This window comes from Mauremys reevesii, linkage group 24 (assembly GCF_016161935.1).
Source record: "Mauremys reevesii isolate NIE-2019 linkage group 24, ASM1616193v1, whole genome shotgun sequence".
NCBI lineage: Eukaryota > Metazoa > Chordata > Testudines > Geoemydidae > Mauremys > Mauremys reevesii.
The window spans coordinates 13,315,909-13,329,944 of record NC_052646.1 but is presented as its reverse complement, the minus strand read 5'-3'; the positions used below and the strand labels follow the sequence as shown (position 1 = coordinate 13,329,944).

The 14,036-nt window shown below is 47.2% G+C and overlaps 1 protein-coding gene across 1 annotated transcript in view; it reads right to left on the bottom strand.

Annotated features, from left to right (window-relative positions):
• The window catches only part of LOC120390523 (IgGFc-binding protein-like), a gene marked incomplete at its 3' end in the record, with an annotated part of 98,340 nt that overhangs the window by 23,351 nt on the left and 60,953 nt on the right, over positions 1-14,036 (bottom strand). The window contains exons 27-33 of the mRNA XM_039513253.1: positions 8,681-9,254; positions 8,252-8,445; positions 6,935-7,076; positions 4,575-4,903; positions 3,406-3,979; positions 1,530-1,858; positions 422-1,004 (exon numbers count right to left, since the gene is read on the bottom strand). Coding sequence (XP_039369187.1) covers positions 422-1,004; positions 1,530-1,858; positions 3,406-3,979; positions 4,575-4,903; positions 6,935-7,076; positions 8,252-8,445; positions 8,681-9,254 — 2,725 coding nt within the window. The remainder of the gene's footprint in view (positions 1-421; positions 1,005-1,529; positions 1,859-3,405; positions 3,980-4,574; positions 4,904-6,934; positions 7,077-8,251; positions 8,446-8,680; positions 9,255-14,036) is intronic.

Here is a 14,036-nt window from a genome sequence, read left to right as displayed (position 1 = left end):
TGTTTATCTCCTGGATCCCCCTTCCTAATACCTGGATCGCCCACAGCTTTGTTCTTATGCTGTTTCACTCTGAAGATCACTAGAAATGTTCCACAGACTCCTATGGCCCATAGACAATGAACTACACCATTGCCTGCTTGCTAGATACATTGCACTTAAAGCCAAATTGCAGATAAGATACCTGTGTCTATCATGCTTTCAGGCTTGCGAGTTCTTCGAGGAGACTACTAGGGTACACTTAACCAAACAAAGGAAACCCTGCAGAATAGGGGGAGCTCTACTCTAAGAATCAGTGCAGACCCCAAAGCCCCAGAAACCTGGATATTCCCATCCCCATGCTCAGGTCACTCGCTGTCCCCTCCATCAACAGGGTAAACTGTCAGATTAGTCCCATTGCCACCTGCTTTGACAGAATACCAACCTCGAGATTCATCACAGCTGGATGGCGTCCTCCAGTCATAGACAGTGACTCCATGGTCCCTGCAGGAGTCTGCATAGGCCTCCAGCGATGCACACAGAATGGTCTTCTTCCCCTCATTCAGACACACGTCGTAGATGCAGTTGTCAAAGACGTCGGGGCTCACCCTGGAGTGACAGTCTCTAAAGGGCCCTTCCGGTGCTTTACTGATCACCCCGCAGTGACTGTCATCCCCATACAGCTCTCTTTTGCTCTCATCACACACTGGGCAAGTCTCTTGGCAATAATTCCAGCAAAAGGGGTCCCGGTCTTGGACTTTCCAACTGGAAACCCAGCCCACGATGGAGGAGACTTTGATGCCGTTGGAGGACATCATGTCGTCTTCTGGGTTCTGGTTGAAGTTCCCACAAAGACCGCACATGGCACCATAATAGCTGCTGGGGAGGGTGATTTCCAGATGCCAGTTCTTGTTGTACCCCACCCGGAGGCCAACGTCCGTCTGCATGACGATGCTGAGGCCTTTCTGATATAGTCTGATTTTACCGTCTTTCAGCGTCACCGGGAGATGGGTGATCACACCATTTAGCTAGAGACAGACAGGAGGGGAGAAACACGAAGGGCATTATTCTTCTTTCATCCTCACTTGCTATTACTCCAACTGTAGCCTCACCATTCATTTTGGCTGTTATTCATTGTCACTCTAACCAGCAGCAAGTAAAATAAACGTCAAATATTAAATCACTGTTTACCCATTCCTTACTCAAGAAGAACAACTGAAATCAGTCCCTGAATAAACATAGTATTTATCTAGCTTCACTATCTACCTACAGTATCTGTTTCCAGAATTCCCTATATCTCTACATAGATTCTACCTATCTGAGATAGCTATCAATCTAGCCACAAAGTCTCGGTTTTGCTATCTATCTATCTATCTATCTATTATAAGGTTTTCAAACATACAGACGAGATGTATTTATGTACTCGTATTGCCCACATGACATATTCAGCTGACAGCATCTGTTTGGGATTCTGTTTGTGTGAGACACTACACAAAAGTACTGTGCTTTGTACGTACTTTGTAAGTGCCAGAGCCCTGAGCTGGGAGACTCACCCGGACTTTGCCAACTTCCCTCTTGTACATGGAGATGTTGTACCCATAGATGTAGACGTTGGTCACTCGCAGAAAGGAGATATCCTGGCTCTCCCTATTGGCGTTCTTCTCATAAATGGTGAAAGGCTCCAGGGTGGCGTCGCTCCCACAGTATTTGGCCAGGGTATAGGTGCAGGTGCCCTGGAAGTCAAACTTCAGACCATCAAACGTTTGATAGTTCATGCCCCCTGAGCCCAAGCAGGTTCCCATGTAGTCAGGAATACATGATGTGTGGCCATCCTCAGACCAGCATGTCTCTTTGGTTCTGCATTTCAGAGCATTGCAGGCATCTGAAAGAAAAAATTTTGGACATATCAACATGGCAGGGAACTCAAGTCCAGCATCTAGGCTCCTAAGCATTACAGTAGTATAAATAATAATAATAATCTATATATAATAAAGCAGTAAGGCATGTACCTATGGCATGCCAAGAGTCCTAGAACATTCTGAGTTAGAGGTATCTCAATCAACCACCACCCTTACTCTACACCTAGTTTGTATACAACAATTTCATTGGTTGTAATGAGTCAGTGATATAAGGGAGCCTGCCCCACAGTTCTTTAAAGATTGATTCACCACCTGTACAACTTAACACAAACTCTCCAACACAGTCCACATGCCCAAACAAATCAACACAAAATCCCCAAACATGATCCCCCAGACACCCCGCCCCCTCATTTGTCACTCACACAGTTCAACACAAAATTCTTCAGCCCAGTCCCCCGATACAAATTAACACAACCACACAGCCAGCACATGATAAACCCAAACACATCGCTTCTCATTACAGCACACACTCCTCTTTCACCACCTTCCAAAATTTCTCAGCACAACACAAACACCTGCCCAGCTATATTTAGACTTGCCATAAAACAATAAACATCAGTGGCAAAGCTGTGGATTATCAATTAATAACAATAATGATAGCATGGGAGAGTCAGACTGATCATGAGCATAACCTTCACGCGGAACCAGCTTAGTCAGATGGCAAGTCCATGATAGTCAACAGAACCTGGCTTGCTGCAAGTTATAGTCCCAATCCAGCAAAGAATTTAACCATGTGAGTAGTTCCATTGAAATCAATTAGGCTACTCACATGCTTAAAGTTATTCATGTGCCTAAGTGCACATGTCTCTGATCCAGCAACATGCTGAGCACCCCCAATAAATTGTTTCTGTGGCACTGAATTCATTGGCGAATTCCCATGGACTCCAGTGAGACTAGGATTTCAGTCCATAAGTCAGCAAGGGCTGCAGGTGCTAAGAGTCAAATTGTGAGAGGTTTAAGCACCTTGAGATCCCATGCATTTCAATGGGAGAAGAACATGTCATGGAGCTGCCTCCCCTCTTAACTCCACAATTGTCTATAGCGGCTTCACCCTGAAGACCACCAAAAAAGTTCCACAGCCCCCTATACTCCATAGACACTTAGAAACACTGAACTCCACCATTGTCAGCTTGCCAGATACATCACACTTATAGGGTATATATACATAGGAGACTTGGGCAGCTACTTTGCATCCACACTGATATTTTTAGATATCAATCCCAAGCCGAGTGTGTGAATGTGCACCTGAGCTGAGAATTATGCCATCCAGCTGCTGTGTACATGTACACTAGCCACCTGAATCAGTGATTGTTTTAGATCTCATTAACTAACAGGGCCAGGTGGGTTAGCTCTTGGCTGAATGACTGCTAGAGGGAGCTCTACCCTAGGAGTCAGTGCTGACCCCAGTACCTCAGGGATCCTGGATATTTCCATCCCCATACTCATCAACAAGGTAAACACATTGACTACTGCTACCATGTTCAATAAGAAACCAAGCTGCCAGACTCACCACAACCGGACAGCGTCCTCCAGTCATCGACAGTGACCCCATGCCTCCTGCAGGCGTCCGCGTAGGCCTCCAGCGCCTCACACAGAATGCTCTTGTCCCCCTCATTCAGACACATGTCATAGATGCAGCTGTCAAAGAAGTCATCAGCGCTCACCTTGGAGTGACACTCTCTGAAGGGCCCTCCCGGTGCTTTACTGATCACCCCACAGTGACTGTCATCCCCATACAGCTCTCTCTTGCTCTCATCACACATTGGGCAAGTCCCTTGGCAATAATCCCAGCAAAAGGGGTCCCGGTCTTGGACTTTCCAACTGGCAGCCCAGCCCACGATGGAGGAAACGCTGGTGCCTTTGGATGACATCATGTCATCGTCTGGATTCTGGTTGAAGTTCCCACATAGGCCACACATGGCCCCATAATAGCTGCTGGGGAGGGTGATCGCTATATGCCAATTTTTGTCATATGTGATCTGGAGGCCAAAGTCTGTCTGCAGGACGGTGCTGAGGTCTTTCTGGTACAGTTTGATTTTACCATCTTTCAGCGTCACTGGGAGACTGGTGATCACACTGTTCAGCTAGAGACAGAGAGGAGGGGGGAGGTATGATAGGTGTTATTGCTCTTTCATCCTCACTTGTTCTTACTGCAACTGTAACCTTGCCACTCATTTCGGCTGTAAATCATTGTCACTTTAACCCGTGGCATGTGAAAGAATCACTGAAATCAATTATCAGAGGGGTGGCCATGTTAGTCTGGATCTGTAAAAAGCAACAAAGAGTCCTGTGGCACCTTAAAGACTAACAGAAGTATTGGAGCATAAGCTTTCGTGGGTGAATATCCACTTCGTCAGACACACGTAAAGGAAATATCCAGAGGCAGGTATAAATATGCAGGCAAGAATCAATGTGACTTTCCCTGAATAAACACAGTATTTATGTAGGTACACTATCTACCAGTTTCTATTTGTCTGCATAATTATGATCTATCTATCTATCTATCTATCTATCTATCTATCACAACAATGTCAAACACAGAAGACCAGTTGCATTTATGTACTTGTATTGCCCATATGTCGCCTGTATCTAGGATTCCATCTGTGTGAGAGACACTACACAAAAAATACTATTTGTTATAAGTAGAAAAGGCGCAGAGCCCTGAGCTGGGAAACTCACCCGGACTTTGCCAACTTCCCTCTTGTAGATGGAGATGTTGTACCCGTAGACATAGATATTGGTCACCTGCCATAAGGAGATTTCCTGGTTCCCCCTGTTGTTGTTCTTCTCATCAATAGTGAAGGACTCCAGGGTAGGGTCGCTGCCACAGTACTTAGCGATGGTGTACTTGCAGGTGTCCTGAAAATCAAACTTCAGGCCATCAAAAGTTTGATACTGTGCATGCCCTGAGCCTTGGCAGATTCCAGTGTAGGCAGGAACACATGCCTCTTGGCCATTTTCAATTCTGCATCTCTCCTTGATCCGGCATTTCAGGGTTTTGCAGGGATCTGAAAGGAGAAAACCCAGTTCTATCAACAGGGCAGGCAACTCAAGTCCAGTGTCTAGGCTGGGAGATCCAGCCCTGTCATGGGCACAGCATTCATGCAGAGCCAGCTGAGCTAGCCAGAGGACACTGAGAATTTGGGAAGCCTGGGATACTCAACAGCACTTGGTTTGCTGGAAGCTGTGGTTCCAATCTATTGAAACACTTAATCAGGTGAGTTCAGTTGAAATCAATGAGGCTACACACATACTTAAAGTTATGCATATGCACAAGTGCCTATGGCTCTGATCCAGCAAAGTGCTGAGCACCCTCAATATGTGCTGAGCACCCTCAAAATGGCTATTAGCCAGGATGGGTAAGAATGATGTCCCTAGCCTCTGTTCGTCAGAGGATGGAGATGGATGGCAGGAGAGAGATCGCTTGATCATTGCCTGTTGGGTTCACTCCCTCGGAGGCACCTGGCATTGGCCACTGTCGGTAGACAGATACTGGGCTAGATGGACCTTTGGTCTGACCCGGTACGGCCTTTCTTATGTTCTTATGTTCTTAATAACACATTGCTATGGCACTGAAGTCATTAGCCATAGGTGCTGGAACTAGGAGTGCTGGGGGTGCTGCTGAACTTCCTGGCTTGAAGTGGATTCCAGTGGAGGTAACGTTTACAGTTTGGTTCAATGGCTCTCAGCATCCCCACTGTAAAAATTGTCCCAGCACCCCTGTCATTGGCTAACTCCCAGTGATTCCATTGGGAGAGGGAATTCAGTCCATAAATCAGTGAGAGCTGCAGGTGCTAATGGTCAAATGCTAAGAGGTGCTAAGCACCTGTGACTCCCATTGGAGGAATAGTTAATCTCAGAGATTTCCATCCCCTCCTAACTCTCCACAGCTCAGTTCTTATGCTGCTTCTCTCTGAAGTCCACCAGCTCAGTTTACAAAGGCTAGTGTGTGTCCTCTCCACATTGAAGGAGGGGCACACTGGGTAATGAACTTACACTGGTCAGGCTTCTGACCAGGCAAGATGGTACAGTTCTGGGATGCAAGTAGGGTGACCAGACAGCAAGTGTGAATAATCGGGACAGAGGGTTGGGGGGGGGGGGGGGGTAATCAGAGTCTATATAAGAAAACGCCCCAAATATCAGGACTGTCCCTATCTGGTCACCCTAGGTGCAAGGCTGGGGAGCTGGGGGGATTTGGCTGGAGCCTGCCTATTGTTGGTTCATGGATGGCTAGGAGAAGCATTCATGTAACTTGGTTTGGCGTGTCCCTGCCTGTGGATGTCTAAGTGCAATACCCGCCAGAGGTTTGTAGGTTGCCAACAGCATCACAGTGAGAGGATACCTCAGGTCATAGGCTCTGACTTCCCCACTTTCCCCTGGGTGCTTGACCTCCCCCTGGCCCTGCCCCCACTCCACCCTTTCCATGAGGCCCTGTCCCTGCCCTGCCTCTTCCCACTCCTTCCCCACCCCCATTCCAACCCCTTCCCCAAATCCCCACCCTGGCTTCACCTCTTCCCCACCTCCTCCCCTGAGCGTGCCACATTTCTGCTCCTCCCCCGCCCTCCCGGAGCTTGCTACCCAGCCAAACAGCTGTTTGGCGGTGGCTGGGCAGGAAGCGCTGGGAGGTAGGTGGAGGAGCGGGGAGGTGGCACGCTCAGGGGTGGGGGGATGAGGGGAGCTTGGCTGCCAGTGGGTGCAGAGCACCCACTAATTTTTCCCCGTGGGTGCTCCAGCCCCAGAGCACTCACGGAGTTGGTGCTTAAGCGCCAGGTTGGACAGAGGGCACAGCAGTTCCACAGTCCAAATTGAACCCTGGGAACCACTGTAACAATCATACTTCTTGCAGAATTGCAAATTGGTTATCTCTGTCTATGATTAGCTAAGCAGGATCAGGCTGGTTAGTTAGCAGAAGGGTATTTATTGAGGAAAAATAAGCTGCATAAATAATCTGTTGTAAACTGGTTTCTCCCATCCTGACCTCAGTTATGCCACCCACAGTAACCCCTCGGGGCATATTTCAATCAGTGACTCTCCTTCACCTTTGCTGATGCAGTCCATGACGCCGTCTCTGATCTGGCAAGTTTCTTCTCTGGCGCAGCTGTGAGCTTTGCAGGTCACCTCTCGGGCAGGAGTGCAGGTGCAGCTTTGCTGGCACTCATTTGTCAGGACGGTCTCTCTGGGCTGAGGGGACGTTTGGTAAAGGGGAAATAACACAATGTAACGAGGAAAAGATTATTTATAATAATTTCTGGCAGTGCTTGTGATAAAGTAGGGTTTTATTCATTTTGTTATGTTGCATGTGATTCTTACAGTCCTATACTAATACTGTGTGTACCTTAGTTTCCCTGTGTACTGCATCTATACTAAGGTGGTAGGAATTGGGTGTGTGATTTTGCTGAGGCCCTCAGGGCAGGTGAGACTGCCCAGCTATTTGCACCTATGTAACCTGAGACCTAGGAGGGGGGATACAATCAGCTGACACCTTCTGCCCAGGAAGCGAGACAAAGAGAAGGAGAAGGAGCATCAAGGGTGGTGTAGGAAGTCGGGTAACTGGAGGCTGGCAGAGGGGGAATCCAGGGCATCTGGACCAGGATTTCCAAGATGGACTTGGCTGAAAGTCACTGATGTCTGTAATAGCCAGCTCTGTTCTACGCTGTGTTCCTGTCAACTAATAAACCTTCTGTTTTACCGGCTGGCTGAGGGTCTCATCTGACTGCAGAGTTGGGGTGCAGGGCCCTCTGGCTTCCCCAGAAGCCCCGCCTTGGCAGACTCACTGTGGGAAGCACACGGTGTGGAAGGAGATGCTGAATGCTCCAAGCTCAGACCCAGGAAGGTCAAAGCTGTGTGAGCTTCCTGCCCTGGAGACAGTCTGCTCAGAGAGAGGAGGCTCCCCCAGAGTCCTGACTGGCTTTTAATGGAGTAGTTCCAGAGCATCACCCAGTGACTCCGTGACAGTGCTAAACCCAGAAATGTGTGGTGATGTGTGTGAAAATGTCTGTTCTGTTGTCATATTATTTGCTATTAATGTTAAAGAGAAAGGCTGTCTCATTGGCTCAGCACTGGGCCAAGGGCTAGAAATAGCGCCTAGGTTTTAACCTCCCATCTGCTCCCACTGTGTGTCTGTGAGCAAGTCACTGCCTCTCTCCATGCCTCAGTTTCCCTACAATAGACAAAGGGAATTAAATAATCTTACCTTTCTTGGCGCTTTGGGCATTGGGTACTAGCAGAGTGGGGGTGCCAGGCCAAATAGGCCAGTGCTCTGATCCACTATAGCTAACCCTACTCCTGGCTAGTGTAGGGATTAAGATGTGGATAGAGCAAAAATTAGATCAGACCCAGACCACTTGGGGTGGTACCTTGTAGTATCTCCCACGCTTGAAGCACCCACAGTTCTCCAGAGTCACGCAGCCCTGGCCGTCAAAGAAGAAGCCCTTGTCACACTGGCAGCCTTCAGCATAGGCCTCCGGGCAGTCCATGATGTCTCCAGGGCAGGTGTTGGTACAGAGGTTGGCAAAGACCTCGTAGTGGCTGTTGGCTGGGCAGGTCAGAGCTTAAATAGAGAAAGAATTAATTTAGGACAGGAAAGATCTCACACCATGAACGAGAGGTACAGAGACATGAAGGAGAGGAGAGCAGGGCTGGGAGGAGAGGACCAGGACACTTATTTAAGGTTGGTTTCCATCCAGAAGAGTTTCTGAAGAAACCCAAAGGTTTGGAATGAGATGTCTTGAAATTGTGACCCTCCCCAGTGCATCTCAGAGCTCCATCAGCATTACAGCACTTACGGCAGAAGGAGGCGCTCCTCCAGGGCTGGATGGGGGCCCCGGCCTCTTGGCAGGCTGTCACGTAGCTGTGGATGCTCTGGCACAGGACCTGGGAGTCCCCATTGCCCAGGCACAGATCATACAAGCAGTTGTTGAAATACACGTTGGGGCTGACCGTGCCATGGCAGGTGGCAAAAGGGCCATCAGAGGCTGTGAGCAACCCGCAGTAGTTGTGCGCTTTGAAGACATCTTTCCTCTCCTCCTCGCAGACCGGACAGCTGTTCCCAGCACATCTGTCTGTACAGGATGCCTCTGGGATCTGAACTTCCCAGGCAGACCCGAAGGATGCAGTGTCAGGGGCCACCCTGCCATCGGGGAGCAGGAACTCGTCATCCTGCTGCCCTTTGTAGTTCCCACACAGGCCGCACATCCAGCCATGGTAGCGACCCGGGACTATGACTCTGACCTGGTAAACCAGGTCGTAGCTCACGGTGAGGCCAAAGTCAGTTTGCACCAAGACGTTCACACTGTGCTGATATGCCCAGAGTCGCCCATCGGCCACGATCACAGGCAGGTTGTGGGACACCCCGTCCACCTGGAAGAGACAGAGCATCCTGTGTGAGCTGTGGGGAGAGGATACTATAGGGTTTGGGTTATGGGCAGTGAGTTTTGAGATTCTGTTCTCACTGAGACTGTAATGTAAATCCAGCATGACTCACTCTAGAATAAATCAAGATTTACGCCAGGGCCACTGAGATCAGAATCTGGTCCCAGGCCTGCAATAAATTAGGCAGTAAAAGCCCTGATCACTATACCACATGATCACTCTGGCCCACATCTCTCTCTGCCGCTGATCTCACTCCTGATCCTTTCTCTTTCCCACTCCCTCCATCTCCTTACCCTGCTCTTCGCCTGCACCTGTTTGGGAGCTGACTTCACCACATCTCAGCTGTTCCCCTTGTGCTAGTGTAGTGTGATTTTTGTGAGGTCCTCGGAGATAATCAGCACCACGATTTCCACTCAAATCACTCCCCACCGATCTGTTCCCATCCTGCTGCTCTGATGAGACCCCCAGAGTCAAGGGGAGAGGTGATGGAGGCTCAAGGGAGGATTTCAGCAAAGGCTGAGTACAAACAGTGGCAGAGAGGATAATGATGCCATTGCCAACAGGCAGATTTGCAGCAAGAGGAGGTTTAGGAGAAGAAGGAGAGTTCAGGTTCAAAGTCAATACCCAGGTTAGAAAAAATGGAGGCAAATCTTCAAGGGGAAACTTCTTGTCTGTATGTTGCAAGCTCGTCACCCTGGCTTACCTCTCCACTCTCCTTTTGCTAACCACCCACCTCCTCCCTGATCCTCTCTCTTTACCATCCCCATCTCCTGCACCCACATTTGGCCTGCAGCTCTCCTTCATGCCCACACCTACACTCAGAACTATCTCCTACTTATTGTCCATGTCCTCCCTCCCCTAAAAACCCACACATTGTGAACCAGGAATGGCAGCAGAGAAGACAGAGCTGAGCTGGAGGATGCTCACTGTGCCCACGAGAAGCTCTCACATAGCAGCATCCATGAGTAATGCTTTCCACCATCGCCTGTGGACTATGAGATTCAGTCCCATCTCCCTGGATGATGACCTGTCCTCTGTTACTCATGCTTTTGTCAACTTTTGTCAGGATTACAGCGGTGGGCTATAACCAGACATGAAGCCCTTGGCACTTAGAAAACTTCAGCTGGTACACGCCTCTGCAACACATCTCCTCAGCAAGAATGGCTACGGTGAAGCTATCAAACCTGTCGCTACCCTGGCTTTCCAGAGAGCACTGAGTTCTCTGTCCTTATCTTCAAGGTGTTCAATGGCCTGTGCCCAGGGTATCTAAAAGATCAGCTAAACTTTGGGGATGAAAACCGTGTGTATGAGCTGAGGAAAAGGACTCCAGGAACAGATGGTATTTGTATAAACACACCAACTCTGCCTACATATTCAGCAGAGGGGGCTGATTTGCCAAAGTGCTCCGTTTTGGCCGGTGTTAGGTTACAAATCACTTGTACAAACACTCTTTTCTTAACCTGTCTATTATATAATTTTTTTAACATCAGCTTTAGTAATATTTTTAAATTTGAGTGGAGGGGTAATGAAATGTTGTTATTCTGACTGTATGAGCAGAACGGTACTTACTCGGTCCTGACTGATTGAGGAGTTTCCCCTAAACAGAAGCTCACTTGCTAAGCAGGGGGTAGAGAGGCCAGATCCCAGTGAAAGAATGGTGATCGTGGTGCTGACTAAGGAGTCCTGGACAGCATTTGACTCTCCGATGTATCGTTCAGTGATCGCTAGAGCTGAAATCACTGGTAACCAGACGCTGAGCCTTAGATCTGGTGTGGCATCATAGGTGGCAACTCCGTAGTTTGCTTATTTGTCCCCTTCAATTGAGTGTTGAGAGCCATTATAGCTGGCACAGAACAGCAGTCATGAGTGAAAGAAGAAAACGTCCCTCTGGGGCAGCATTCAGAAAAAGAAAGAAAGCAAAGGAAACTTTTCTATTTAAGCAGGAAGGAGGTCTCCTGAGATACATAGACACAAATGTTCACGGTGAGCCTTCCAGCCCCAGTGAGGATGTGAATGGTGAGGAGATGCCTGATCTTCCAGTTAGTCAGCGTGCAGGTGACCTGGCAGTTACTGCAGCATCTATATCTCCATCTCAAATGGATGTAACCATGCATATTTCTGAAGAAAAGTGTAGATCAGAGAAGCGTGTGGTGGAGGCACAAGAAACAGCTGCTGCTGAGTTTAGTTCCTTAAGTCTGGATGATCCAGGACTGTGGACCCACTTGAGCAGTAACCTGAGGGACTTCCTTGTACTGCATGGGCCACAGCAAGTGAAAAACTTCATGTTCCCCAAAGAGAATGAAAATAGACGTTTCCATCCAACACATTAATGGAATGAAATCCCCAATGGTGAGAAAGTGGAGATTCCATGGCTTATGTACTCAAAAAACCCAGAATGCTGCATACTGTTTTTGTTGCAAACCCTTCCAGTCTAATGTTCCAGTGACATTGGATTCTACAGGAACAAAGGACTGGAAAAATCTGGCTAGAAATCTGGCATGCCATGAGAAGGCAGCAAATCATCAGAGAGCATTCCATCGGTGGAAAGAGCTTGAGATGAGACTAAGGTTAAAGGCCACCATAGATGATCAGCATCAAGAGAAGATTGCATCAGAATCTCTTTACTGGCAAAATGTTCTGGAAAGGCTCATTTTCCTTTCCTACCCAAAACCTAGCACTGTCTGGCACTTCAGATCAGCTGTATGTGCCAAACAATGGAAACTTCCTTAAAATTGTGGAGCTGGTGGCTGAGTTTGATGCTGTACTCCAAGAACATCTAAGAAGAGTCACCACCCAAAAAATGTACACACACCACTACCTTGGAAAAACAATTCAAAATGAGATCATACTGTAACTGGCAACAAAAGTCAAACAGAAGATTGTGGCAGATGTTAACAAGATATTACTCTGTTATTCTGGACTGCACACCTGACATCAGCCATATGGAACAAATGATTTTAATGATGCATTTTGTAACAACAACAGAACCTAGTGAAAATGTCCCTGCAACGGTGACTGTCAGAGAGCATTTTCTAGAATTTATTGACATTGATGATACTATAAGAGCTGGTATGACAAATGTGCTTATTAAAAATCTGGAAGATACGGGAATTGCAATAGCTGACATGAGAGGTCAGGGCTATGATAATGGTGCCAACATGAGAGGAAAGAACAGAGGAGTGCAAACACGGATGAAAGAGCTAAACCCTCGAGCTTTTTTTGTCCCATGCAGTTCTCATTCATTGAACTTGATGGTCAGTGATGCAGCATCAGCGTCTAGTGAGGCTGCTGAATTTTTTAATGTAATTCAAAGCAGCTATGTATTTTTCTCTGCATCAACACATCAATGCCAAATTTTGAAGCAACATCTGGGAACATCCTCTCTGACACTGTACCACATGATGGGAAAGTCGAGTGAGGCAGTAAAGCCTATCAAACACCAAATTGGGAAGATAGATGGTGCCATAGTTGCCATTATGGAGGATAATGCTATGACAGAAACTGTTTGTGGGAGAACAGTGGCAGAGGGAATGGAATCACCAGAAACATACATAACTTCAAATTTCTATGGGGCTTAGTGTTGTGGCATGACATGCTGTTTGAAATAAATGTTGTAAGCAAGAGACTCCAAGGTGTTGACCTTGATATATCCGGAGCAATGGAACAACTAGACAAAGCAAAGTCATACCTACAGTCTTACCGGTCAGATGAGGGATTTCAAAACGTTCTGAAGAGTGCACAGAAGTTGGCAGAGGAACTTCACACTGAAGATATTTTCCCACCCATTCAAGAATACAAGAGTCACCGAAGAAGACAACATTTTGATTATGAGGCACAGGAAAATCCCATAAGAGACCCCAAACAACAATTCAAAGTTGAATTCTTTAACCAGGTGCTAGATTGTGCAATACAGTCAGTTGAAGAATGTTTCATGCAGCTCAAGGAACACAGCAGTAAATTTGGGATGTCATATGATATTCCAAAACTCCTCGCTATACCTGAAGAAGACCTACACCAGCAATGCAGAGCACTAGAGACAGTGTACACATGATAACATGCGCGATATTGATGCGAGTGATTTAGGTGATGAACTGAAAGCCCTTTCAAGATACATTTCAGCAGGATCAACTCCAAAGGCTGTTCTGGAATGTATGTTGTCATAAACAGATAGTTAAGGGTTAAAGTCTGTTTTACCTGTAAAGGGTTAACATGCAGTACCTGGTGACCACCTGACCAAAGGACCAATCAGAGACGAGATAATTTCAAATCTCTGTGGAGGGAAGCCTTTGTCTGTGTTCTTTGTGAGAGTTCTCTTTTTGAATCTAAGAAAGGCCAGTCATGTCTCCAAGTTCTCCTGGAGTAGTTTCTACTAATTAATAGTGAGTATTAATTAGTAACTGCTTACTTTTCTCGTTAATTAGTCTTATGATTTGTTTTCTACATTTACAATTGTGTGTTTGCTAAAGGAAATGCTTTATTCCTGTTTGCTGATTTTGCTTTGACTGAGAAAGGGGGGAGGGGGAATTCTCTCCAGAGATTGATAAGCTTAGACCCTATGAGTGTCCAGCTTGGGCTCATAGAGATTCTGTATTTTCTTTTTAGTCTTTAATAAATTCTTTTCTATTAAGGACTTGTTTGGTCTTTCCTTGGGTGGATTCTCAGGGAAAGAGAAGGGGGAGGTATCCCTCTGTAGTTAGATCCCGGTATCTCTCCTAGGAAAAGGGAGGGGGGAGGAAGCAGGGGGAATGGTTTGTTTCTCCTGGGTGTAAG